Source organism: Pongo abelii, chromosome 18 (assembly GCF_028885655.2).
Source record: "Pongo abelii isolate AG06213 chromosome 18, NHGRI_mPonAbe1-v2.0_pri, whole genome shotgun sequence".
In the NCBI taxonomy this organism is placed as follows: Eukaryota; Metazoa; Chordata; class Mammalia; order Primates; family Hominidae; genus Pongo; species Pongo abelii.
In genome coordinates this window covers 89,451,759-89,479,464 of record NC_072003.2, presented here as the reverse complement: position 1 = coordinate 89,479,464, position 27,706 = coordinate 89,451,759, and the positions used below count along the sequence as shown (strand labels likewise).

General features: G+C 54.7%; 2 protein-coding genes across 10 annotated transcripts in view; one reads left to right on the top strand and one right to left on the bottom strand.

Moving 5' to 3' along the window:
- The window catches only part of GAS8 (growth arrest specific 8), a 30,213-nt gene extending 18,259 nt beyond the window's left edge, over positions 1-11,954 (bottom strand). For 2 of the 8 annotated variants that reach the window (XM_054534393.2, XM_024233354.3), the window contains exons 1-2: positions 8,724-9,530; positions 3,326-3,412 (exon numbers count right to left, since the gene is read on the bottom strand). In XM_054534393.2, the coding sequence (XP_054390368.1) occupies positions 3,326-3,412; positions 8,724-8,726 (90 nt within the window). In that variant the 5' untranslated portion in view covers positions 8,727-9,530. Of the gene's footprint in view, positions 1-1,252; positions 1,395-3,325; positions 3,413-6,516; positions 6,660-8,723; positions 9,531-11,838 lie in introns of those variants that run through there. The other 6 variants (XM_054534394.2, XM_054534396.2, XM_009251086.4 and 3 more) reach the window with 5 other exon arrangements.
- A 178-nt stretch (positions 11,955-12,132) lies between these two features.
- Positions 12,133-26,073, top strand: DBNDD1 (dysbindin domain containing 1). 2 transcript variants are annotated; one of them, XM_054534401.2, is made up of 5 exons: positions 14,098-15,490; positions 15,805-15,931; positions 22,280-22,423; positions 22,785-22,925; positions 24,213-26,073. In XM_054534401.2, the coding sequence occupies exons 2-5, from the start codon at positions 15,919-15,921 to the stop codon at positions 24,368-24,370; spliced, it is 456 nt and encodes a 151-aa protein (XP_054390376.1). In that variant the 5' UTR covers positions 14,098-15,490; positions 15,805-15,918; the 3' UTR covers positions 24,371-26,073. The 2 variants fall into 2 exon arrangements, with proteins under 2 accessions (XP_024089123.1, XP_054390376.1); XM_024233355.3 differs by lacking the exons at positions 14,098-15,490; positions 15,805-15,931 and adding an exon at positions 12,133-12,291.
- The last annotated feature ends 1,633 nt before the right edge of the window (positions 26,074-27,706 follow it).

The following is a 27,706-nucleotide window of genomic DNA, read 5'->3' as shown; positions in this document are numbered from 1 at the left end:
ATAAGCGAGACGCGGTGGCTCTCGCCTGTAACCCCAGCACTCTGGGAGGCCTAGGTGGAAGGATCCCTCGCGCCCAGGAGTTGAAGACCAGCTTGGGCATCATAGCAAGACCCATCTCTGCAAACATTTTTTTCATTAACCAGGCATGATGGCATGCGCCTACAGTCTCAGCTACTGGGAGAGCTGAGGTGGAAAGGTCACTCAAGCTCAGGAGGTTGAGGCTGCGGTTAGTTATGATCATGCCACTACACTCCAGCCTGGGTGACAGAGTGAGATTCTGTCTCAAAAAATACACAAACAGCCAGGCATGGTGGCTCCCACCACTTTGGGAGGCCAAAGTGGGAGGATCTTTTGAGCCCCAGAGTTGACCAGCCAAGGCAACATGGCAAAACCCTGTCTCTACAAAAAAAAAAAAAAAAAAATTAGCCAGGAGTGGTGGCACATGCCTATAGTCCCAGCTACTCAGAAGACTGAGGTAGGAAGATTGCTTGGACCTGGGAGGTCGAGGCTGCAGTGAGCCGTGATCACACCACTGCACTCCACCTGGGTGACAGAGCGGGACCCTGTCTCTAAACAATAAATAAATAAATATGGAAATGGTTGAAAAATTAGAGTATATCAACTAGGAGAAATATCACATTAACCCAAAAAAAAATATGCAAATGATGTAGCAGCATTTAAACAAATTCATATAATAATGCTAAATAAAAAAAAAATTCACCTTTAAAGATATAATGTTAAGCAAAAAATATACAAAACCAGGAGACTCCTAAAACTCAAGAGGGTTCAACTGCAAATCTGCAAATAGGTTAAAAAAAAATGTAGGACAGGCTTCCAGCTTTCTCATGAGCTCATTTCCCTTAAGAATCAGTTACTGCCGGGCGCGGTGGCTCACACCTGTAATCCCAGCACTTTGGGAGGCCGAGACAGGCAGATCGTGAAGTCAGGGGATCGAGACCATCCTGGCTAACACGGTGAAACCCCATCTCTACTAAAAATAGAAAAAAATTAGCCGGGCGTGGTGGCGGGCACCTGTAGTCCCAGCTACCGGGCAGGCTGAGGCAGCAGCATGGCGTGAACCCGGGAGGCAGAGCTTGCAGTGAGCCGAGATCGCGCCACCGCACTCCAGCCTGGGCAACAGAGTCAGACTCCATCAGAATCAGTTACTTTTCGGGCACAGCCCCAGGCCACTTACTGTAGGCCTTTTTCTTTCTCAACACCACATTCCCCACAGGGAAAACACATTTCTCACCTCAAAAGAAGACAAGACAACGACCAATCAAGAAGGAGCAGCAGGAGGGGTTCTGAGCTGAGGATGCCGGGCGGACATGAGGGAGACACAGCACCCCCGAATCCAACCAGTGCCTCAGCACAACGACAAATGTCTTCATGTCACAGACCTTTAGTGGCTCCTGGGCAGAGCCTGAACCAGGGATCCTGACTGGTCTGTTTGGCTCACATGGTGTTGAGATTTTGCCATCACTCAATATTCAGATTTCTTATAAACATCCAGATTTCCAGCTTCTCTTGGAAAATCAGAAAAAAACAGCACTGAAGTCCTAGGCCCACAGGGCACTCCCCAGTGAAACAATGAAACTGTCCTCTGCTGCAGGGCAGGAGTCTCCAGGTCACCCCCATCCCTCCCCACCTGCCTGGACCCTGAAGAAGCCTTCTGAGTCTGTGGCTCAATGTGCGATGTGCAGTGCCAGGGCCTGCCCCGTAGACTGCATGGCCGCTGCCCCACAAGGCCTGTCTCCACAGGAATGGGAAGCGAACAGGGAGACGGGCAACAGCTCACATGCTGGGACAACGCAATGTTCAATCCATTGTCCACCCAGCAGCTCCAGACATCTTTCCGGAACACAAAACTGACCCCATCACCTCTCTGCTTAGCCACTGGCTTCAACTGACCCCATCACCTCTCTGCTTAGCCACTGGCTTAAACTGACCCCATCACCTCTCTGCTTAGCCGCTGGCTTAAACTGACCCCATCACCTCTCTGCTTAGCCGCTGGCTTAAACTGACCCCATCACCTCTCTGCTTAGCCGCTGGCTTAAACTGACCCCATCACCTCTCTGCTTAGCCACTGGCTTAAACTGCGAATGGTTTCCCTGCATGTAAAATAAAGCCATTCTTTACCATTGTTCAAGGACCTCTGCCTAGCTCCAACTTCAGGTCATGTGGCTCTTTCAGTCTCCTTCGTATCGATTTTTTATCTTACAACTATCAAAAGAAGGTAAGATTTATTAACAATAACACAGAGTTGACACAGCCCTCATGTCCCATGTCAGGTGCTCACAGGCAGTCGTCCATCAGGGCAGAAGCCAGAGGGTGCACCGTGCTTGCCACATGCTGCCGTCTCCAGGAGCCTTTTAGGTAAAATTGTAATTATGTAATTATGTTCTGTAGCCCTTAACTACATCCAAATGAAGAAGGGACTTAAACTAACTCCTACAAAGAAACTATAAAAACATCACCTCCTCCCCAAAATAAGCAACAAGAAAAAGGCAGCCCTGATGCTGTTACTCCTTGTTGGGACTTTTATCAAAAACAATGAATGATTGGCCGGGCGCGGTGGCTCACGCCTGTAATCCCAGCACTTTGGGAGTCCAAGGCGAGCGGATCACGAGGTCAGGAGATCAAGACCATCCTGGCTAACACGGTGAAACCCCATCTCTACTAAAAATACAAAAAAAAAATTAGCTGGGCGTGGTGGCGGGCGCCTGTAGTCCCAGCTACTGGGGAGGCTGAGGCAGGAGAATGGCGTGAACCCAGGAGGCGGAGCTGCAGTGAGCCGAGATCGCGCCACTGCACTCCAGCCTGGGCAACAGAGTGAGACTCTGTCTCAAAAAAAAAAAAAAAATGAATGATTAATCAGATTCAGATGTGATTTGAAGTAAATCATCCTTCTTTTAAAAACTTCCTGAGATGTTTAATGGTAAATAAAATAAAGGAGAATGCTACATGTGTGTTCTATAAGTCTATACACATCAGGTGCAAAAAAAGGGTAAGACTGAAAGAGAATACACAAAATTAAAAACAGCTTTTAGATCAGAAAAACACGTCCTTCCACACTCCTACCGCCTTATTACAAACCTCTTTAACAGGCGGCACTGCCTTTCTGAAAAGATATGGTGCAGCCAAAAGCTTTGCCGCTGATGGGAATTACCGGCCACACAGGGGGCGTGTTCTGGCTTGGACAGAACAGTGGATCCACATGGTGAGATGGACACACGGCGCTGCCACGTGAGAGGTTCATGCAGGCACCCTGCGTGATGCCCACCCACACCCACCCAGGGACTGGGCCACAGCCCACTCTGCTCACCTGCTCCTTGCTCATGTCCTCTGGAGCAAGCCCATCGACAATCGGGGTGCCTTTGGCTTTGCCTTTCTTCCCTTTCTTTTTGGGTGCCTTTGGTGGAAATAATGGGGTAAGAGAGACTCTAACAGCTTCCCCTTCTTGGCTGGCTCTGATTTGCTCCCAGGGACATTTGGCAGAGAAGGTTCTGGAACCTCTCTCCCTTCTGCTCACCTGGAGCACATCGTTGCCCTGAGTGTTCCCACCCTTAACCACACACACATCCTGTTGTTGCATTTGGAGAAGCACAAAGGAGAAACCTTCCTTTTGAGAAGGAGAACATTCCTTCTAGAAAAGAGAGGAGCCGGGCATGGTGGCTCACGCCTGTAATCCCAGCACTTTGAGAGGCCGAGGTGGGCGGATCATGAGGTCAGGAGATCAAGACCATCCTGGCTAACATAGTGAAACCCCGTCTCCACTAAAAATACAAAAAAAAAAAAACATTAGCCGGGCGTGCTGGCGGGCGCCTGTAGTCCCAGCTACTCGGGAGGCTGAGGCAGGAGAATGGCTTGAACCTGGGATGCGGAGTTTGCAGTGAGCTGAGATCGCGCCACTGCACTCCAGCCTGGGGGACAGAGTGAGACTCCATCTCAAAAAAAAAAAGAGAGAGGAAACCTAGCCAGGCGTGGTGGCACGTGCCTGTAGTCCCAGTTACTCGGGAGGCTGAGGCAGAAGAATCACTTGAACACAGGAGGCAGAGGCTGCAGTGAGCCAAGATCGCACCATTGCACTCCAGCCTGGGCAACAAAGCGAGACTCCATCTCAAAAAGAAAATTGTAACTTAAAAAAAAAAAAAAAAGTAAATTAAAGAGAGGGAACCCACTCCAAACCCACTCATTCCTTGGTATACAGTGACCAGGCACAGTGGCTCACACGTGTCATCCCAGCACTTTGGGAGGCCAAGGCAGGAGGATCCCTTGAGCCTAGAAGTTTAAGGCTGCAGTGAGCTATGGTGGCACCACTGCACTCCAGCCTGGGCAGTAGAACGAGACCCTGTCTCCAAAAACTAAGAGAGAGGGGAATCCATTCCAAACCCACTCACTCCTTGGGAAAAGTAAAGACCTCTGCTGTGGATGCAAAACATACTTGGGCTCCAGAGGGAAGAGCCAAATGTTACCATGCTGGCGGCAACATTGGTGACCACTATGGAAAAGACCCGCAAGACACCATTCAGTAAGCGTAGGGAGAAACGCCTCCATAACCACAACCGGTTGTGACAACCACAAGTTTCCTTTCTTCCAAAGAGAAAATTCCTTCAGAGAAGCCTGGTCAAGAAAGCTTGGGCAGACAGCACCCACCACGAGAGCCGTGTAAATGAGCTGCCAGACAGAACTGCGCATGGCGTCGTGCATGGTTTTAGCAACTTTGACAAGGTTGGGAGAGAACCTTCCAACCCTACCCCCTTGTGGAAGTTGCTGAAACCACGCATGACACCAGGAGCAGTTCTGTCTGGCCACCCATTTACAGGGCACTCAAGCAGCTAACAAATTTCCATACTCTACCCTGCTGACTTTGCTACTCCCAATAGTCCTCAGCCCATGCTTTTCTGTGTCTACATGTCTCGGTAACCTTTTCTAAAGACAAGGTCTTGCTCTGTCACCCAAGCTGGAGTACAGTGGTGTGATCACATAGCCCACTGCAGACTCCAATTCTCGGGCTCAACTGACACTCCCACCTCAGCCTCCCCAGGAGCTGGGACACAGGAGTGCATTGCTGCTGTGCCCAGCTATGTAACGTTTTTAAAATTACAAACTTCATATGGAAATTTTATTTATTTTTTAAAAACATTAAAACCTAAATCCATTTATCCTTTTTTTTTTTTTTTTTTTTTTTTTTTGAGATGGAGTCTCCCCCTGTCGTCCAGGCCGCCCTGGCTCACTGCAACCTCCACCTCTTGGGTTCAAACAATTCTCCTGCCTCAGCCTTCATGAGGAGCTGGGACTACAGGTGCCCGCCACCACGCCCGGCTAATTTTTTTTTGTATTTTTAGTAGAGACGAGGTTTCACCATGTTGGCCAGGCTGGTCTTGAACTCTTTTTTTTTTTTTTTTTTGAAAAAGAGTCTTGCTCTGTTGCCCAGGCTGGAGTGCAATGGTGCAATCTCAGCTCACTGCAACCTCCGCCTCCTGGGTTCAAGCCATTCTCCTGCCTCAGTCTCCTGAGTAGATGGGATTACAGGTGCCCACCACCACATCTGGCTAATTTTTTGTATTTTTAGTAGAGACGGGGTTTCACTATGTTGGCCAGCCTGGTCTCGAACTCCTGACCTCATGATCCATCTGCCTCAGCCTCCCAAAGTGCTGGGATTACAGGCATGAGCCACCGTGCCCAGCCGGCTGGTCTTGAACTCTTGACCTCATGTGATCCGCCCGCCTCAGCCTCCCAAAGTGCTGGGATTACAGGTGTGAGCCACCACGACTGGCCCATTTATCTTCATTTGTTTCAGTTAGTCCTGAGTGAAAATATTAGGTGGAGCCAGGCACGGTGGCTCACACCTGTAATCCCAGCACTTTGGGAGGCTGAGGCAGGTGGATCACTTGAGGTCAGGAGTTCAAGACCAGCCTGGCCAACATGGTGAAACCCTGTCTCTACTAAAAATACAAAAAAATTAGCCAGGCGTGGTGGCAGTCACCTGTAGTCCCAGCTACTCGGGAGGCCGAGGCACGAGAATCGCTTGAACCTGGGTGGCGGAGGTTGCAGTGAACCAAGATCATGCCACTGCACTCTAGCCTGGGTGACAGAGTAAGACTCTGCCTCAAAAAAAAAAAAAAAAAAAAAAAAAAAGAGAGAAAATATTATGGGCCGGGCGCAGTGGCTCATGCCTGTAATCCCAGCACTTTGGGAGGCCGAGGTGGGCGGATCACGAGGTCAGGAGATCGAGACCATCCTGGCTAACACAGTGAAACCACATCTCTACTAAAAATACAAAAAATTAGCCGGGCAAGGTGGCGGGCGCCTGTAGTCCCAGCTACTCTGGAGGCTGAGGCAGGAGAATGACGTGAACCCCAGGGAGCGGAGCCTGCAGTGAGCCGAGATCGCGCCACTGCACTCCAGCCTGGGCAACAGCAAGACTCCTTCTCAAAAAAAAAAAAAAAAAAAAAGAAAGAAAATATTATGTGGAAATTTTAGAAAACACTGATAAGAAAACAGAAATATCACCCATATTCCTTGGTCCAAGCATCCAACAGACTGAGGCCCATATTCCCACAATCTAATAGAAACAGAAGTAGTTTGGTTGTGTTTAGTGTTTGCTGTTGTGTTTGCTGTTCCTTTTTTTTGTTTTGTTTTGTTTTTTTCAGATGGAGTCTTGCTCTGTCACCCAGGCTGGAGTGCAGTGGTGCAATCCTGGCTCACTGCAATTGGAACAGGAATTAAAAGAAATTAAGAAGTGTGTAAGCAGAAACTCAGTTGTATGTAAGAAAACCCAACTCCCCCTGAAAAAGAGAAAGAGCTGGAGTCCTTTAAAAATTAACTGCCTGTTTTTCTGTGGCTAGTGAGCCTTGTCTCTCCTCCCTTCCCAGCCATTGTGAAGGCCCTGATTCTCTAGCTGTGTGGCTGCAAGGTCACTAGGCAGATAAACTCAAGTCACAAAACATGTTTTTCCTTAAAAAGTAAGAAATGATGTAATGCATGTTTCAACTGAACAACTGCCTTTATTTCTCACGTCTGTAGCATGCTTCCCCCTGCACAGATCTCCCTCCGCCCCACGAAAAGCTTAAAAGGTAACTTAATTCTTTGTTCAGGGCTCAGTCCTTTGGATGTTAATCTGACTGGGCCAGTGCATCTAAATAATTAATAAATATCCTCCTGAACCCCATCGGTCTCTCTGATTCCTTAAAAATCCCACTACACAACCTCTACCTTCGAAGTTCAAGCAATTCTCCTGTCTCAGCCGCCCAAGTAGCTGGGACTATAGGTGCACACCACCACAGCTGGCTAATTTTTTTTTTTTTTTTTTTTTTTGTATTTTTAGTAAAGACAGGGTTTCACCATGTTAGCCAGGCTGGTCTAACTCCTGACCTCAAGTGATCCACCCACCTTGGACTCCTAAAGTGCTTGGTTTACAGGCTTCAGCCACCACGCCCTTTTTTTTTTTTTTTTTAAGAGACGTGTTGCCAGGCTGGAGTGCGGTGGTGCGTCTCGGCTTACTGCAACCTCCACCTCCCAGGTCCAAGTGATTCTCCTGCCTCAGCCTCCCTCTCGACTAGCTGGAACTACAGAAACACGCCACCACGCCCAGCTAATTTTTGTATTTTTAATAGATGCGGATTTTCACCATGTTGGCCAGGATGGTCTGGATCTCCTGACCTCATGATCCGCCTGCCTCGGCCTCCCAAAGTGATGGGATTACAGGCATGAGCCACCGCGCCCAGACTCCTGGCCTAGTTTGGTAGTTTCTTTCACAGTCGGTTTTCAGAAGACTCTTCCTGGGTCAGAAAACCCATCTACTTAAATCTTAATTCGTAATGTACTGCTCTCTTTCTAATCCCTCCATTCCAAGAAGGCTACCTCATCACAAAGCCCTGAAGGCCGTGAAGGAAGGTTTAGCATCACTTAGCATTTGGGACCTTCACAGCCAGCTGCAGGGACTTGGTGGGGCTCCCGAGCTTTCCTCCCCCAACTAGCTGAAACCCACCCTGCCACACCTGCCCAGAAAGTGAGTTACTGACAATTCCTGTATCACAAAGGGAGAGCCCTTTACAAGAAAAACACAGAGCTCCGCCTTTCTCTTCTCGGTCTGGGCCTGACTCCTGCCAGGCTTTCCAAGGGAACAGTGGTTCCTGTATCCCAAGGTTGTGCCCTGGGCACTCCAAGGGCACTGGACCTGTCCAGGCCTCCTTGGTGTAGAGGGATCTCTAGCCACTCTGGTGTGCCCCAGGCTCTCCATCCGGGAGACCAAAGGTCTTAGGGTAATTCCTGCCTCCGGCTCTATTCCATGGGGACCCTGGTGCTCTGCAAAGCCTCATGAAGTGAAACCCTAGGTCCCAGGGATCCAACAGACCGAGTCTCCCATTGCAGGATGGGAGTCCCAGACCGAGTCTCCCATTCCAGGATGGGAGTCCCCTTGACGCATGTTCACTCTTCTGGGGACCGTGCACCGCCGACCCCGGGCGTTCTATGACCACCCCTGTGAGTACAGGGCTCTGGACAGCCCAGGTCTCAGCTCCGAGTGCGGGGAGGCCCCGGGGCCAGGAGCATCCTGAGTTTGCCCCACAGAGACCCTCACAAGAGCACCGAGCTCTCAGTTCCAGGAACCCAGCGCTACAGGCTTCCCATTCCCAGGGTCTCTGTGTACCGAGGCCTCCCTGCCCCGAGGTCTCCAGGCCCCTGCCGAGAACCTCAGCCCCGCTCCCGCCCGTGCTCACCATGACGCCAGCGAACAGGCGCAGCCGCGACTCCGGGACCAATGCGCCCGCCCCCCGGAAGCCACGCCGTTTCCCGGCAACCGCTGGGCGATGCCGCGATAAGTCACAAGATCCTCGCGAGACTCCGCCGGGCAGCAGCCGGGCCAAAGGCGGGAATGCGTCTCTAGAGACGGGCGTCCGGAAGGAACCCGGCTGTGAAAGTTGGGAAGATGTCGCCGGCAGCGCAGAAGCCTTTCGCGGCAGGACATGTTTTGCTTATTGCTGGAACCTAAGCTCCATGAGGGGAGAACCGTTCACTTCTATCCTTCAGCGCTTAGAACAGCACACAGCACGTGCTCAGTAAAGATGTGCTGATGAAGGACCATTGAATGATCAATCAGCCACCCAAGGCTCTGAAACATTACCCAAATGAGATTCAAATCTGGGCAAAGACTCTATCCCGTGGGCCTCACTCACCCCACCCACCCACCTTTGAAGGGCCCTCCCAGCTGCTGCGCTTGTGGGTTTACACACACCTCAAAAACGCAGAAATCGGAAAGAAAAATATGTTCCAGTTTAGTTCCAAATGTTTGAAATCAGGAAGTATCCCTTTCATAAAACTAAACTGCTCTTCCTGAAGAGGCCTCCTCCTCAGTCCTCAGGGATGAAAAGAAACCAGAGGCTTCCCGACAGGTCCTGCAGAAAACAGACAGTTGCCACTTTCCTTTTCTAACTAATCTCTTGTTCTGAAAACTGCTAGCCATTTTACAATTTCTAAAATGAATCTGCCATCCGTGAAACCACTCTGTTACCTACATACAACCATCTATGCCACCCAGAAGGCTGAGTTTGTCATAAACAGGTGCTTTTATTTTCTTTTTCTTTTTTTTTTTTTTGGAGACGGTCTCCTTCTGTCGCCTAGGCTGTGATCACAACTCACTGCAGCCTCAACCTCCTGGACTCAAGCAATCCTCCCACCTCAGCCTCCTGAGAAGCTGGGACTACAGGTGTGAGACACCATACCCAGCTTTTTTTTAAAAGTTTTTTATAGAGACGGGGTCTTGCTTTATTGCCCAGAGTGGTCTCAAACTCCTGGCCTCAAGTGATCCTCCTGCCTCAGCCTCCCAGAGTGCTGGGAGCACAACATGAGCCCCACGCCCAGCCCTAAGCTCTCATCTTTAATATCTTCTTAAAAAGTGGTCATCTACTTGGGAGGTTGAGGTGGGAGGATCGTTTGAGCCCTGGAGGTGGAGGTTGCAGTGAGCCAAGATCACACCACTTCACTCTAGCCTAGGTGACAGAGTGAGACCTGAGACCCCATCTCAAAAAAAAAAAGAAAAGATCTTGCAGCAGATCTTGTTCTCCCATGTGTCTGGGGATGAAGAGTCCAGAATCCATGCTCGTAGAAAGTTGTGCTGGGGGCAAAGTGTGAGAAATGAAAGAAGGCTTCGTGGACTTAGGTCTTCCTGCCAGCTGGGGGAGGAAGTTGCCACATGAGCTGGATTTGCTCAGGCCTCAGGCACCCACACAGTGGTGGGAATCTGAGAACCACTGTGATGAGACTTCCTGTTTGCCCACCCAAGTCCTGATTGTTCCTGGAGAGGAGCAGCCAGTTGGAAGAACCGCATTGGCTCAGCTTGCACAAAGCCGTGATTTATTTATAGTAAGCCCTGAGGCCTTTGTGAAGTCTGGCTGGTCACTGTGCCTGGGCAACCAGGAGCCAGCATCACTGTGCCAGACTCCCTTGGCCTGAGAGGGGCCTCCTCCCCCCGGGACAGGGTGGTCAGACAGTGACACTGGAGAGCACAGTGGGGGTAATTATTATAATTTAACACTTACTTCACAAAACCAATATGCTAGCAGCTTCATGCTGATTGGCTTTTTGCTTCAGAAGTCTGGATGAGCGTCCTGAATTAAATAGCTGTATTAACAATAATTCCTTTCAGCAAAAAGGGCAAGAATAAGAGGGTGAGCTCAGGATAGCCTAGACAGGGTACTAATTTTTCACAAACTAAGAGCAAGCTTGGTCTGTCGGTGTGGACTGCAGCTAAGAGCAAGCCTGGTCTGTCGGTGTGGGCTGCAGAGATGAATCAGTCAGGGAGCCCTGAATTGCGGTTCCCTGGGCTCCCAACAGGGCCCACTGCGACCTGTTCTTTTCATATTGAATTCGAGTTCAGATTTTTGGAAAAGAGCCTTTTCTTCACATATATGGCTCAAGATACTTTCATTCAGTGTCAAGCTGTGCAGCTCAGAAACCCAGATAAATGGCATCTGAGTTTCCTGCAAAATCCCAGAGCAAATGTTAATACAAACAAACCAACTGCCCTCTGTCTGATGTCTGATGCTTCCTGCCACCCACTATCCACCAGGTAAACCGCCTCAGGCCACTGCATCAACTCAGTGAAGGCCTGGATGTTGGGTTAACAAGAGTGTTTATGAAGACTAGACTTTTTCTTTTCTTTTTTTTTTTTTTTTTTTTTGAGACATACAATCATAGCTCACTGCAAGCTTGGACTCCTAGGCTCAAGCGATCCTCCCACCTCAGCCTCCAAGCCACTGCACCTGGCTTATGTTCTTATTTTTATTTTTTGAAGAGATAGTGTCTTGCTTTGTTCCCCAGGCTGGTCTCAAACTCCTGGGCTCAAGCTGTCCTCCCACCTCAGCCTCCCAAAGTGCTGGGATTACAGGCATGAGTCAATGCTCCAGCAAATGGACTTTCTTTGAGAGGTACATATTGAAGTATTTACAAATGCAATCATCTAACGTGTATATAATTTGCTTCAAAATGACCCAGCAGTGGAGGGAAGTGAATGAGGACAGAGAAGCAGCGGCCCAGGCCATGAGTTGGTAATCGCTGAATCTGGGCGAGAGGTACATGCGGGTCAGTTTCATCGAAGCTGCCTTGGCGCTCTCTGCAGCCCGGGCCCCGCCGCCCTCTCCTTACCTCCCATCCCCCACCCCGCCCCTTCCAGCCTCCCAAGTACACGCCCTCGCCCCCACCCACCCCCCGCGATAATTCACACCATCCAGGGCGCTCTGTGATTCTGTCGTTACCCGGCCCGAGTCAGGCCCCTCCTGTGCCCCTCGCCAGCCCCGAGGGGCGCCCGCACACAGTCGGCGCCCCACACGCAAGTACCTGGAAGAGAACAAGAGGACGCAAGCGGGCGCGGCTGCCGAGTGAGTGCGCAGGAGCCCCGGACGCCCGGCCGGGGTCGGGAGGTCGCAGCCGGGTCGCGGTGGTGTCCGCGGCGGGGAGCGGCCCGCGAGGGAAGGGTCGGCGGGGGAGGGGTCCGCTGGGCCAGGGGCCAGCAGGGGGCGCGCGCGGGCCGGGGCGGGGCCGCACCTGTCCTGCGGCTGGGGGGGCGCCGGGAGGCGGCCGGGGCCCGGGAGCAGCTGCGCGCCCCGCCCCGCGGGCTCCTCCCTGCCGCCGCGGCCCCCCGGTTGCTGCCCCGATGCGCTGCGCCCGGAACCGGGGCCGAGTCGCTGCCGCAGCTGTTGGGGCGCCCGGGCCAGGCGACGCCGCCGTCGCCCGTGCCCCTCCCAGACCCCACCGGCCGCATGGAGCCCCCGGAGAGCGCCGGCACCGGAGGTGAGTTCAGCCCCAGCCCCCGAGACCCCCGAGCAGCGCCTCCCCGCAGCAAGCCGCAGCACCTCCCCCCAGGGCTCACCCTTCGCCGCTCCCGGGAGTCGCGAAGACCCCTTTGGCAGCTCGGGGACGTCCGGCGGGCCACGGGCATCTCCCGGGCGCGGTACCGGCGCGGGGCTGGGGGCACACAGACGGAGTCTCCGCCCCCTTGTTCTCTGCGCTCCCGGCCCGGGAAGCCGTGCCCGGCACGCTCCTTGGTGGGTGGCCCGGAGTTTCGTCCTGAGCCCCCTCCCAGCCAAGCCAGCCGGTGACCTGGGGAGCGGGGGAGGGGCGTTCTGGGGCTGGAGTTTGGGGTCCCTGTCGGTGGGGCGTGGGGGCGACGCTGGCCACTTGCAAGCGCGTCCGCTTTGTTCGCCCAGCCGCGAGTCCCGGGGGGCGAGGGCCGTAGACCGCGGGCAGGGATCCTGCCAGGGGCGAGGGGCTGAGATGGTTCTTGGTGGGGGTGTGGGGCATGCACGGGCGCGGCCTGCCGGGGGCTCCAGAGCTGCAAGGGTGGCTGGTCCGGGAGCGGCCCAGGCGCACGCTCATCGGGAAGGGTAGGTGCGCGTGGAGCGCTCCCTGCCCTGATGGTGGAGGCCCTACTGCAGGACCTTGGAGTCGGTAACGGGAAAAAAGCTCTCAGAACCTCCCCCCTTCCCAATCCGAGCCTTTTCCAAAAGGGCTTTCGGGGTTCTATTTGCCTAGGTAGGAACTTGGATGCAAACTGCAGACTCCTCCACCTGCCCAGCCAAGCCCACCACCTCCTGGTTTCCTAGAGCTCCCATTCCAGGGAGCCAGCAGTTGCCTGAGGGCACAGGCAGGCCAGCCTGCCACTCTGTAACTACATGGGAACCTCTCAGTCCCCCAGCCACACACAGTGGCATCCTCTGGAGCCCGAAGCGCTGTCCCCGGGAGGAGCAGGTCCACCCACCCTGTGTATCCAAGGTGTAGGGACGAACGCCCCAGGGCTGGTGGGTTTGGGTTTTGATTTGTCATTTGTGGGAGAGACCAGAGCTCTTTCTTAAAACTGATAGTTCCAGGCCCCTGGGTATTCCCAGTAGCAGCTTTGTGGACATAGGAAGCCTGGAGGCTGGGAGTGAGGGCTTGGGGGTCCTGTGGGCAGTCAGGCCCCTGTGAGCCTCAATTTCCATGTCTGTCGATGGAGACAGCTCTGCTTCCCCTGCAGGACTGTGGGAGCCCAAGGCATTTGGGAGTGGAGGTTAATCTCTTTTCCCTCCTCCTTTGGGAAAAAAGGAGGACTTCCCAGCAGCTTAAAAGGCAGAGAAAGCAGGTTCAGTTTCTGAGCCCATCACTCACTGGCTGGGGGCTTCAGACACCTGACTCAATCAGTGCACAGGTATTTACCTACAGGTCGCGGCTCTGCGCAGTACCCTGCCTGGGGGGGGGGAGTTAGTGGGTAAATAGGGCCCTGTCCTCTGAGGGCTCACGCTCTTGACACCAACGCCTGTTTCCTTCTCTGCAAAGTGGCCAGTGATGCCTACTTTGTGGAACCTCATGAGATCACACGTTGGTGACTATAACTGTCATTACTTATCACTTACTTTTGAAAACCTTACAAAAGTAGACAGAACAGTGGGACAAAGGCCCATGTGTGATTCCCAGCCCCCAGGCCCACAGCATCCTCTCCAGACTACCACCAACCTCCCTTCATTAGTGGTTTGAACCAAATCTAGACATATTATTTCACTGATAAATAATTCAGAAATATCTGTAAAATATGATTTTTTTTTTTGAGACGGAGTCTCGCTTCGTTGCCCAGGCTGGAGTGCAGTGGCATGATCTCGGCTCCCTGCAAGCTCCACCTCCTGGGTTCACACCATTCTCCTGCCTCAGCCTCCCCAGTAGCTGGGACTACAGGAGCCCGCCACCACACCCGGCTAATTTTTTGTACTTTTAGTAAAGACGGGGTTTCACCGTGTTAGCCAGGATGGTCTCGATCTCCTGACCTCGTGACCTGCTCGCCTCGGCCTCCCATAGTGCTGGGATTACAGGCGTGAGCCACCATGCCCGGCAAAATATGATTTTTATAAAGCATTATTAAAACACTATTTTTGCACCTAAAGGAATTAATGATTTCTTAATATGAAATGTACAGAACACAGAGGTGCACGTGTGCACAGGAATGTGATGTGTGCCCTCTCTGAGGGCCCCACCTGGAAGTCAGGGCTGTAACCTACCCCAACTCAGTCTGCCCGAGGGTTCACAGGGAGAAAGAGAGGGATCCTCAGGAGGCTGAGAGTCTAGACAGGGCCACTCCAGCATCCCTGAAATACTTTGGGGGTCCAAATCCAGAGAGGAAGGTGCTGGGGCATGGGGGGTAGGTGGCCCCTGCCTCTGCGACCATCTCTCCTTCCAGCCATTTAGTTTATGATATTCATTCATTCACTTCGTTAGCTCATCCGTCCATACAGTGGTGTGTGCCAAGTGCCTCCTCGATGCTCTGGGCAGGGCCCTGGGTACACAACAGGGAACAGGATTTGGGCCAAGTTTCCCAGTCGAGAATGTGCTGGAAAATAGGTCAGCAGCAGAGCACAGGGCATCAGCAATCAGCCCTCAGGGAAGCCTGGGGGGCCAGGCTGAGGCACCCCAACTCCTGGCTCCCTCACTGAGGTGCTGCTTCAGTGCCCTCATCAACCAGGGCACCAGCAGCCCCTGCAGGGGGGTTGGGTCCCCCTTGATAGGGGCTGTGCTGGGCTAAGGACCAGAACATTGCTGTGACCCCACACTCTGGGGTCCTTCCTGGGGCATCAGAAACACCTGCTTGCCTCTGCCCTGGCCCTGGTGACCTTGGGGGCTGCCAGCACCTGCCCCCATGCCTGCCTGGCATTGAGCCTCTGGGTTCCCACCCTGGGAAAAGCAGCAGGTCTCGCCCATGAGAAATTTTCTTCTTCCCACAAGCTTGTTGAGAGGGTGTCAGACAGGCCTGGGTGATTCCTAGCACAGCTCCTCACTAACCGTAGGCTAGTGGGCCCCTTGATTCACCCTCATTTGTTTACTGCACACCTACTGTGTGCTAGGTCCCAGGAATGCAGCCATGAACTAGATACAAGCTGCTTAGAACTGATGCTTCTCGCTCTACCCAGTCCCAGCCTGCTCTGGGGCTGTGCCTGGGGGTCTGCTGTGTGGCCGACTCACAGTGTATGTGAGTATCTGTCATTTCCTCCCGGCTTTGCCTATCAACTCCAGCCAAGATCAACCTTTGTTTCCATTGAGGATTGTTTTTAAATTGAGATATTATTCACATATACAGTTCACCCTTTTAAAGTGTACAACTCACTGTTTTAGTATATTCGCAAAATTGTGCCGTCACCACCATCTAATTTTATAATATCTTCATTACCCCCCCCCCCAGAAAAAAACCCAAACCCATTCTCACCTTCTCCACTGCCCACCCCCCAGCCTCTGACAATCACTGATGGAATTTCTATGCACTTGCCTATTCCGGACATTTCGCAGGAACAACGTCACGCAGTATTTGTCCTTTGGGGCCTGGCTTCCTTCACTCGAATGAGGTGATCAGGCTCATCCACGTGGTATCCTGTGTCAGTGCCGCCGTCCTTCTTGGGTTGAATGTCACTCCATGGTAGGCACAGACCACATTTTGTTTATCCATTGATCCACTGAGAGACATTAGATTGTTTCCACTTTTGGCTACTGTGAATCACGCTATGAACATGCATGTACAGCTGACTCTTGAACAACGTAAGGGTTAGGGGCGCCCACCTCCCTCAAAGTCAGAAATCCACATAGAACTTTTGACTCCCCAAAAACTTAACTGCTAATAGCCTACTGTTGACCAGAACTTTACTGATATGGTCAAGGAACACATATTTGTATGCTGCATGTATTACACAGTAGGCTCAATCATTTGAGGACCCATGAGCGTGCCTTATAGCAGCTGCACGCTCTTCATGCCAAGATCAATCTTGCCCCTCCTGGGGGCTCAGGTCTTGCGTGTCCCTGGTATCACATTCTTCTGGCCAAAAAATTAGTGTCCTGATGGCAAAAGCTGCATCTTCCAAATTTTCCTTCCCCAAAGCCTCAACACAGGCCAAGGCACCAGAGTTTACAGAATAAAGACCAGGCCACTGCCAAAGGGAGATGGGGAAGGATCAGACTAGACACCTGGTGGCTTCAAATGCTTACAGGACTGGATTTCATCAACACTGACACCATCAGCTACAGATGTGTTGCTGTCTCAGGAATGTGGAAATATGAAAAGATGCTTTTTTTTTTGAGACAGAGTCTCGTTCTGTCACCCAGGCTGGAGTGCAGTGGCATGATCTCTGCTCACTGCAAACTCTGCCTCCCGGGTTCAAGCGAGTCTCCTGCCTCAGCCTCCTGAGTAGCTGGGACTACAGGCACGCACCACCACACCGGCTAATTTTTGTATTTTTAGTAGAGATGGGGTTTCGCCATGTTGGCCCAGACTGGTCTCGAACTCCTGGCCTCAACTGATCCGCCCGCCTTGGCCTCTCAAAGTGCTGGGATTACAGGCGTGAGCCACCACGCCCGGCCGAAAAGATACTTCTTAAGAGTCAACTATGATATTCATTCCACACAGGGCTGCTGTGCAGCTCCACAGGGCTAGAGCTTTGTCCCAGAAGCTGTCTGTGGCCCCTTGGGACCCCAGGATCTATAATGAGGACTGCTGGCATTCCCATACCCCCTCTCCAGTGCAAGATGGGGAAGGGGATTGCTGTTTGGCTGAGGTCCTGCTTGGGGCCCCCGTCTCAGCACAAGCAGAGGGTGCCCGCAGACTTACCTCCCGCTGGACTGTGCCCTTGCTGGCCTCATCGTAAAAATGCAGGTATTGGCCGGGCACGGTGGCTCACACCTGTAATCCCAGCACTTTGGGAGGCCAAGGTGGGCAGATCATGAGGTCAGGAGTTCAAGACCAGCCTGGCCAACAGGGTGAAACCCCGTCTCTACTAAAGATACAAAAATTAGCCAGGAGTGGTGGCACACGCCTGTAATCCCAGCTACTTGGGAGGCTGAGGCAAGAGGATCGCTTGAACCCGGGAGGCGGAGTTTGCAGTGAGCAGAGATCATGCCATTGCCCTCCAGCCTGGCGACAGAGCGAGACTCCATCTCAAAAAAAAAAAAAAATTCAGGTAGATGCTGTCCCACTCAGTTTGAAACCCTTCAGCAGCTTCTCTCAGCTCACTCAGTGTAGAAACCTGCACACACCACCCCTGCCCTGCCTCACAGCCCCCAGCTGTCCTCAGATGCACTCTGCTCAGGCCTTTATGCATGTCCCCACCCGCCACCCCATATCACACAGCTCCCTCCCACCTCCAGGCTCCTCCTCCGAGTTTGGTAGAGCGCCCTCCCCAGATCCTTCCTAAAATAGGAGCACAGCCCCGCACTGCTCACTGGCACTGACCGCCCCTCAGAAGGGCAGGAATCATCTGTTTATGCCATGTCCCCAGAACAGAGGGCAATTCAGAAGTCTTGGTTGGGTGAATGAATGAATCAGAGCCTTCGTCTAGATGAGGGGCCCCGCTCAGTGAGAGAGGGGCTACAAGGGGAGACTCCACCTCTGTCACACCTTCCTTCAGAGATGCACGTCCACCCAGGTCAGGACCCAGGGAACCTAAACCAGCAAGTGGGGACTTCCTGCTCCCTCTGCTGGGCCTTGAACCAGGATCCCTGGTTCCCATCTCCATGCCAGGATCAGGAACAGGCTGACAGGTGATGGCTGAGAGCTCCAGCTGCGTCTGTGGCCAGCCCTGTGCTGCATGCTGGGGACAGACGCCGAGCTACTCTGTGCCTCAGCTTCCTCCTCTCAAGTACAAAGCTCAGAGTCTTCCCCACATAGCTGGGAGTTAGGGTGAGGTGAGAATGGAGTTAGTCAATAAACACAGAATGCTGGGACTGTATTAGAAAACCATAAGCCACTGTCTTTTTTTTTTTTTTTTTTTTTTTAAGGCAGGGTTTTGCTCTGTTGCTCAAGCTGGATGGCACGATCACAGCTCACTGCATTCTTGACCTCCTGGGTTTCAGGCGGCCCTCCTGCCTCAGCTTCCCGAGTAGCTGCCACACAGGTGTGCACCACCACACCCAGCTGTCATTATTAACACAGAACCACCTGCCCCACCTGCCTCTGAGGGTGCTATTCCCAGAGATTCTCTGCAGAACTGCTCTTGCCCCAGGTTTCTTTGATATCAGGGGGCTGCCAGAGAGGAGGGGGTGGGAGGTTAGGGTGGATGATTGCTTGAACCCAGGAGTTCGAGACCAGCCTGGGCAACATGGCAAAACCCTGTCTCTACCAAAACAATTTTAATTAGCCAGGAGTGGTGGTCCCAGCTACTCAGGAGGCTGAGGTGGGAGGATCACTTGAGCCCAAGAGGTTGAGGCTGCAGTGAGCTATGGTTTTACCACTGCACTCCAGCCTGGGCAACAGTGAGACCTTGTCTTTTACAAAAAAGAGAGAGAGAGAGGCCAGGTGCGGTGGCTCATGCCTGTAATGCTGTAATGCCAGCACTTTGGGAGGCAAAGGCAGATGGATCACCTGAGGTCAGGAGTTTGAGACCAGCCTGACCAACATGGAGAAACCCCATCTCTACTAAAAATAGAGAATTAGCCGGGCATGGTGGCTCATGCCTGTAATCCCAGCTACTCGGAAGGCTGAGGCAGAAGAATCGCTTAAACCCAGGAGGTGGAGGTTTCGACGAGTCAAGATCGCACCATTGCACTCCAGCCTGGACAACAAGAGCGAAACTCCATCTCAAAAAAAAAAAAGAAAGAAAGAAAGGAGGGGAGGGGCTGCCCCTCAGGACAGAAGGAGAGGCAGGGAGGGACAGAGGTGGAGCTGACGGCTACACCCCAGAGTGCTGCTCTGGGGTGAGGGTGCCCATGGAGTTCATGCCTGGCCTGTAAACCTGGGGAGGTAAGAGCCCCTGTAGCCTTCCTCAGCTGGGGATCCTGAGAGCAGGGCCTCCTGGCCGGTGACTTAACATCCCTGCACCTTGGTTCCCCACTCGTCCCTGCTCTCAGGGCTCTGGGTCAGCCATGCCAGAGGGACAGCGCCTGCTCTGTCCTGGACCTGGCAGGTCTGAGGCCCCTCCTGAGACTCGAGGCTGGGACAGAGCTACGCCCTCTGCAGCCACGGCCACCACTCTGAGCTGTGTGGAAGCATTTTGGAATTGTGACCACAGCACAGTCCAGCGGGACATGAACATACTGTGGGCGGGGGCCTGGGGCTTCGGGCTACACTGTCTCTCCTTGAGGAAGGGCCCAAGGGCCAGGCTGGGTCTCCTGGGGGAGTCCCCTCCCCTGGGTGCCCCCTCAGCACGATGGACAATGGTCAAGCAGGCTTCTTCCTGCTGATGTCCGGGAGGTCCCCCTGCTCACAGCCTTAGAACAGAGTCCACATCTCACCCCTTGTCCCCTGTGCCCTCTGGGCAGGCAGGTATCCCTGCTGGGCTTGGGGGTGGGCCAGGACACCAGTAACTTGACCCTTTAGGATGCTCAGAAACCTCATTCCAGATGCCAGTGGAAAGGTGGAAACCAGATTCCACGAGCCCCGTCCAGCCCGCCCAACCCCCAGGCCTGAAATGGGCCATGCGATGACACAGCACTCGGCTTCTCAGACAGGAGGCAGGTGGGCCATACAGAATGATCACACGGCCGATGGGGCGAGGGGACACTGTCAGGCCACAGGGCTGCCCCCAGGCAGAGCCTAACACTTCGGCTCGCTGCCAGGCCACCTGCCCACAACCACACTGCCCAGCTCTTAAGCCAATGGGGACCTCCCAGCCCTGCACCGGTGCCCCTCACTCAGGAGGCCAGGCACCTGCGGGCCTTAGCTCCTTTGGCTCTGCTGGGGAGGGGTGGGGGTGCGCTGGGATGGACGCTGCAGACCCACCAGGCCCACCTGGCAGTATCTAGGCTGCCAGCCAGTGCCATGGGGAAGGACAGACCCACCCCTCACAGGCAGCTGTTGGCACCGTGAATCCTAGCTGCAGCCCCCTCAGCAAGAGCCTCATGGCAGCAGCTGCTCCCCTCGGCTTCAAGCACACCCAGCTACGATCAGTGCTCACCACTGGGGGCTGCCAAAAATACCCCATAGGGTCCTCAGGGTGCTGCCGGCAGCAGCAGGAAGGCACCTGTCCATCTAACAAGCGTGCACTGGGCACCCACTCAGGTGGGAGGTGCTGGTGTCCCCAGGAGGCCCCTACCACGCAGGGTCCAGGAAGCAGCTGAGGGAAGGAGGGCCATCTGGAAACGGGTTCCCGCAGGGGCAGTGGGTGCGGGGAAGAAAGCGAGTGCTTTGTCTCTTCCCTAAGAGACAGACCTGCAGGGCCTAGGGCCAAAGGGGAGCACGCACCCAGGGACAGGCCTGACTCTGGCTAACAGGACTCACTGCCTGAGGCAAGTGAGGTGGCCGCTAGGATGACGTGGCCCTGGATGAGAGGGTGAGCAGCTGAGGAGGGGCTGAGGGGATCTGTGGAGGGATGGACATAAGAGTCGCCAATGTCCCTGGCTTTGGGTCAGCAGCCAAGGGGCCTCCTGCTCTCGTCTGACAAAACAATAGTTAAGTATAAAAAAGAAACAGCTGGGCCAGGCACAGTGACTCATGCCTGTAATCCCAGCACTTTGGGAGACCAAGGCGGGTGGATCACGAGTAAAAATTCCAAAAAAAAAAAAAATTAGCTGGGTATGGTGGCGGGGACCTGTAGTCCCAGCTTAAGAAGGCTGAGGCAGGAGAATCGCTTGAACCCGTGAGGTGGAGACTGCAGTGAGCCGAGATCGCGCCACTGCACTCCAGCCTGGTGACAGAGCGAGACTCTGTCTCAAAAAAAAAAAAAGGTACAGCTACGTTTGTGAAAAAAAATGAGGCCAGGCTCGGTGGCTCACACCTTGTAATCCTAGCGCTTTGGGAGGCCGAGGCAGGCGGATCACCTGAGGTCAGGAGTTCAGCCTGGCCAACATGGTGAAACCCCATCTCTACTAAAAATACAAAAATTAGCCGGGCGTGGTGGTACGTGCCTGTAATCCCATCTACTCATGGGGATGAGGCAGGAGAATCGCTCAAACCCAAGGGGCAGAGGTTGCAGTGAGCCGAGACTGCGCCGAGATTGCACCACTGCACTCCAGCCTGGGTGACAGAGCGAGACTCTGTCTCAAAAACAAACAAAAATTAGCAGCCAGGCGTGGTGGCGGGTGCCTGCAATCCCAGCTACTCGGGAGGCTGAGGCAGGAGAATTGCTTGAAACCGAGAGGCGGAGGTTGCGGTGAGCCGAGATCGCGCCACTGCACTCCAGCCTGGGTGACACAGCGAGACTCCATCTAAAGAAAGTAAAAAAATAAACATGGGAGAAACCTGGAAGAAATTTGCTCAACTGTGAGGCAGTTAGTGGCTAAGGGATCACAGAATGGCAGGACTGCCTATTCCTCCTGGTTTGTAACTTTCATTTAATGAGAATGTGTTATTCTGAACTCAAATACGACATCAGTTTTTAAAAGGAAAAGTCAGTCCACAGTGGAGAGGGGCTGTTCTGGTTTGAAGGGGACCAAGAGGCTGGACATGGAAATCCACGGGCGATCCTTCAGGGGACCCTGGGCAGAGCTAGAAATCAGAGGCCAGGACGGCACTGGGATGCAGCCACGCGGGCCCTGGGGGAACTTCCACGCCTGCATGGTCTGCTTTCATGGGTGCTTGAGTACCAAGGGTGATCTGGATCTGATTCCTTGTTCACTAGGGGAGGCCAGGGCCCAAGGGGAAGGGGCAGCCTCCTTGAAGCCCCCCAACCCCTTGTCTGGGGTCCAGGCATGAGGCCACAAGCCCAGCCATCCCATCACCTGCTGGTCACTGCCAGAGTTTCAAAGGACTGGATGTGTCAAGTCCTCACACCCAGCCCCGCGTCCTGGGGGGATGTGGGAGCCCTGTGGATCTCAAGGTGACACCCTGTGTCTTTGGATGCAGAGATCGTTAAGGAGGCTGAGGTGCCGCAGGCTGCGCTGGGCGTCCCAGCCCAGGGGACAGGGGACAATGGCCACACGCCTGTGGAGGAGGTGGGGGGCATCCCAGTACCAGCACCAGGGCTCCTGCAGGTCACGGAGAGGAGGCGTAAGTACTACTCCCTGCCCAGCGCACTCTATGGGGACCCCGTGAGCTCCCCCAGGAGACAAGGCAGCAGGGTCCACCTCCTGTCCAAACACTCCCTGGGGGGTCTGGGTCCAGCACTATGTGCTAGGTTCTTATAGCTCTGGTTCTCTGGGCCTCAGCTGCACCATCTGTCAAGTGAGAAAGCCTTCTAGTCATGAGTATACGCAACACTCGTCAGATCCTGCTGGTGTGGGCTTTGCGGGAAGCTGTGGTTCACCCACAGCCTTGTGGGAGGACACAGCGCACACTCTCCTAGACCCCCAGGGCTCTGAGCAGCCTTGTGGGAGGGCCTGAGGGCTGACGGTACCCCCTCTGCCCTCAGAGCCTCTGAGCAGTGTCTCCTCTCTGGAGGTCCACTTTGACCTCCTGGACCTCACTGAGCTGACCGACATGTCCGACCAGGAGCTGGCCGAGGTCTTTGCTGACTCGGACGACGAGAACCTCAACACCGAGTCCCCAGCGGGTGAGGCCAGCATCAGGGCTGGGAGATAGATGTGCGTGGTGGGCTGAGGCCCCTTGGGAAGTCCTGGGGTGGCTCACGTGTGTTTTAGCAAGAATCCGTCACCACTTCATTTCACCACGATGCTATTTGCCCAACTTGAAGCAATTTCCCCATGACAGCTGCTTAAAACTTTACTTTTCAAGTGAGCAACAGACGGCTAAAGCCACTGTCCCCTCAAAAGCAGAATTTAATGAATGTGAACTTTCATCATAAATTGGGCCAAGAACGAAAGGTGGGAGTGATCACCAGCCCGGGCCCCTCCTCAGCTCACTTAACTTCCTGATTCCCACGGAAGCGTTGCCATTGGCCTGAAGGCAGCTCGTGTCCTCACACTGCATGCGAGCAGGGCCCCCAGCATGGCCATTGTCATGTCTCCTTTCTAAGCCGTGACGAGAGCACAGGACTCACGTCCTCACGTGTCCTCAGTCTCTGACAGTGACCAGTGAAGGACACTGACGTGACCTGTGTGAACTTCAGTAACTGTGAGAGCATCCGGGCCGAGTCTTCCCCGCACGGGACAGTTTGGCCCAGCCTCTGCTTCCCGACCCCCCAGGCCACTCAGGACCTCATTAAAACGACCAGCCCCACTGTGAATCCTGCCAGCGGCCAGCTGCTCCCATGGTTCCTGGAGGTGTCAGGAAGGGGTGTCGGCCTGTGTGTCCCAGGCTGCTGCAGCCCCAGGTGTCTGGGAGGGAATGGGGCCTGGTGAGTCAGCCCCCAGCTCACCTCCAGGACAAGGCCATTGCCTGACCCTGGCCAGTTCCCACCAGCTCCATGTTGGCGGCAACCCTTCCCACCCAGCCCATGAGCCCAGGCATGAGGGGCTCAGACTCCAGCCCACCCGAATCCCCAGGTCCATGATGGGGCAGAGGCTCCAAGAGGCCTGCAGGGCTCACGGGGGGTGGTTGGCTGAGCTGGGACACCTGCGGGGGGGAACAGTTTAGGGAGGTCCCACCAGGGTCACTTAATGACGAAGCAGGAGAGGCTCAGCCTAGACTGTACAGTTACTCCGGGGAGCACCAGAAAAGACCCTGCCCAGGCGCCACCCAGACCACAACGTCCACCTCTCTGGTGCGGCCAGTGTGTGGTGGGAGCCTCCTGTTAGAGGTAGATGTGTGCATGCCTGGCGGAGGGGGCTGGTGCAGAGCATTGGCAGGAGTGGCACAGGAGGCTGGCGGGACCTGGAGCTCCGCAGCATCCACCCAGGCCTCTCGGCCACACTGAGTTACCTTTCCCGCATCCCCCTAGGTCTGCACCCGCTGCCCCGGGCCGGCTGCCTGCGCTCCCCTTCCTGGACGAGGACAAGGGCTGAGCAGAGCCGCGAGAAGCAGCCCCTAGGCGACCCCGAGCGGCAGGCCACAGTCCTGGACACGTTTCTCACTGTGGAGACGCCCCAGGAGGACTAGGCCATCTCCACTGGCCCCAGCTCCTGCAGGGATGGGGTCAGAACACCACGATGGCAGATCTGGGCAGTCCTGACCCAGCAGACACACTTCGCCCGCCCACGAGGCTCCAGCTGTCACCTCCTGACACACACCCTGGGGGCGGCTCTCTGCCAGCCCCGAGACCTGTCTCGTCTGCTGGGCACGGGTCTTCGCCTCACTTGGAGACCAGCCGGCTTTCCTGGGGGACACATAGGGTCCCTGGATGCCTTTGGGAGCCCCAGCACAAGCACAGCCCAGTGGCCTTACGTCCAGCTTGTTCCTGGGCCGAGTCAGGAAGGCAGCGTCACGGAGTCACTGCCGGGAACGTGGTGAGGAGTGGAGTGGCCCATGGCGGCCTTGGGGTGAAGGGGACCCAGGCCTGTGACACACTCCAGGAACTCCTGGGGGTGCTCCAACCTCCGCGTTTTCCTGTGTTACCAAGCTCAGAAGCCAGAGGCGGGTTTGGTAGTGGCTAATGGGACAGTGTGCTGTCCAGCAAAGCACATGGAGAAGCGGCCCCAAAATTCCCACCTTGATTTCCATCCTGCCCCTTCTCCTCCACGGAGGCTCACTAGGGTCCCCTCCCCCAGGCTCAGCTCTAAGACCTGCACCTGCTTCTCTTGGCCCCTGCGTGACAGACAAGTCCATTCCCTCCTTAGCTCAGAACACCAAATATCACCAGACTGCCTCAGAGACTTGGTGACACCTCCCGGAATGCTCTCGGGGTGGGGTTCACCTCTCCCTGTCCTGTACCCACTACGAGGCCACATCCTTGTTCCTGCTCACATCCCACTGCCCAGCTCCATGGCCTGCCCACGGCCCTTAAACTTGCTGGGCAGGTTTGGGGCCCATGGGACCCCGTGGGTCTCTGTCCGGGAGTAGCAGAGGAGGCTGACAGGCCCTGCTCCCTCTGCTCTGGGGGTGTCTGGGGGCCCCAGCTCACACCCTCCCAATGCTTATATGCTGAAGCTCACAGAATGGGCTTCTTGCCTGACAGCAAGTCAAAGAATGAGTTTAATATCAAAGTGTAAGCTTACTTTCCATCCCCAAGCCAACCTGCCCCCTGCCCCATTTCCCGTGAGCACATTTCTGGGGAAGGAAAACAGGCTCCTGGCCTTCACTGTCAGCAGAGCTTTGGAGATGCCCCAGGCATGCCCTGAGCTCCTTCTGTGTACGGGACTTTAGAGGCGGCACCTGCTCCCACTTCTGAGCCACCCGCTGCCCCTCAGCACTGCTGGCAAACCCAGTTCCTGCCTCAGCCAGGTCTCCTTCCCTGGTTTCCAGTCACACAGAGCCCAGCAGCTTTCTTTCAGTCCCATAAAGGCAGCCTTGTGTCCCTGGCCACACCTCCACCCGCCAGGGTCTTCCTCCCCATCTTCCATCCTTCCTGCTGAGCTTCCACAGAGCTCGTTTGCAAACAGTGGGATTAAAGCATCACTGCGCATTCGAAGGCCTGGCCGCAGTCTCTTCTTTCCAATGCCAGAGTGAAAGAGGTGCCTGCTGAGGGGCGTGAGCTGAGCTGCCCTGGGCTCCGTGCCCGGACCATTCTCCAGCTGCAGCAGCCTGAGGGCTCTGCTGTGCTCACTTGGGTCACATTTGGGGGATGAGTATCCTGGATTTCCAGTCCCAAAGTCACACAACAGAAGGAATCATTAAGGAAGTAAAAGTCCCGCCCCACGTGCACGTAAAGGTGGCCCGGGCCGGGGGAGGGGGTCACTCCCCAGCAACGGAGTCGCTCTCAACACACTCCTGTTTAATATCAAAGTGTAAGCTTACTTTCCATCCCCAAGCCACTGGATGGGCTTGGGGCCACTGGCCACTGGCACTGGTCCTGGGGAGGTACCAGATGAGGCCAAAACTCCTGCCCACTGTCATTACTCATGAAATGAGGTGGCCATGGAGCCTGACCAGGGCTGAACTGCGTTCTGCCACGCCCACGGGTCTCTGTGTGTTTCCGTGCTGGGCTCTGAGGGGAGAAGCCTGGACCTCCCCTACATGAAAATTCTCAGCCAGGTGTCCTATGACCATGGACCCAGAAACGGCCTCGGTCAGTGATGGATCTTCTGGGAAGGGTGCACGGCTACAGGCAGGTACACACATTCCACCCCATTCCACCTTCCCTTCTGGCAGAGGAAGGGAGGCAGGCAGGCTGAGAAATACAGGGGCTGAAGGCTCGTGTCCCTGCAGGGTGCACAGACCGCTACAGCACAGAGAGCAGTGCCTGCAGGCGTCACTCTGCTCAGCCGATGGTGCTTCTCAGCAAAGGTGCAGCTCAGCCACCATCGACAGGCTGATGAGGCAAACTGCAGGTCACACTCAGGACAGCTGGGAAAAGACCGTGGAAAATGGTGTGTCTGATTCAGGGGGTGAGATGGCTCCAGATTTACATAAGGACCGGCTTGTGAAGCATACATGCGGGAAGGCTGGGGGGAAGGCGCCTGACAGCCCTGAAAAGGCGAGGGTGAAAGCAGGCGCCGAGAAGACAGGTCTGGAGGGAACAGCCCGGTGGGGGAGGCACAAGGATCCCACACCCAGATCATCATGAAGGACCCCAGGCACGTGCAGACGGCTGGGAGGTGACGAGAGGGACACCCAGGCTCTCCCCGGAGGCCCCCAGATGCTGCCATGTCACAGGGCCTGCTGGGGTTGAGGAAGCACCCCCACCTCCATCTGAGGGACCTAAGACCAGGCCCCAGCCGGACCCCAAGGGGCTCAGCTTCTCTGGGTCTGGTGGAGGCCATGATGAAGGTTGAGTGCTGGAGAGTTTTTGAGTCCAATGATAGGCATTTTATAAACAGCAAAAGCTGAATATGTTCACCACCAGTTGGAAATTATATTTTTGAGGCTCCGAGGCCAACGTAACAAGCGATTTATAAAATATACTACAAAGCCCCAGTGTCTGATCTGGCCTAGGTCGAGAGAGAGGCTGAGAACAAACAGTGCCCGGGGCAGCAAGCACGGCCTCCTCCTCCCGCTGTTCACCCAGGACATCTGCAAATGGGCGTCTTCCCCAGGTCCCATCCCGGGTGACCTAGACACGCATCCACCCACCCCAAGGCAGTGGTTGAGGCTGACACTGCCCTGCTGTTGCTGACCCCAGCGAGTCCTGGAGGCGGGTCGTGTGCTGGAGAAAGCACACGGGGCATCCTCATCAAGTCCCACACACCCCAGAAAAGAAAAAGCAAAGCCTCCGTCAGTTCAAGGCGCCAAAGGGCCTGGAGCTCAGAGCCCAGAAGGGGCCTTCCTAATAAAAATTAGGAGCTACCCAACCCCAGGAAAAGGGTTCACAAACAGGTACCTGGGCCAGAGGCAGCCTCG

Excerpts from the sequence above, each read along its gene's own strand:
- DBNDD1 (XM_024233355.3), top strand. The coding sequence starts at position 12,261 with ATGGAGCCCCCGGAGAGCGCCGGCACCGGAG. Across the intron at positions 12,292-22,279 it reads GGAGAGCGCCGGCACCGGAG|AGATCGTTAAGGAGGCTGAG; the intron begins GTGAGTTCAGCC and ends CTTTGGATGCAG. Across the intron at positions 22,926-24,212 it reads CAACACCGAGTCCCCAGCGG|GTCTGCACCCGCTGCCCCGG; the intron begins GTGAGGCCAGCA and ends GCATCCCCCTAG.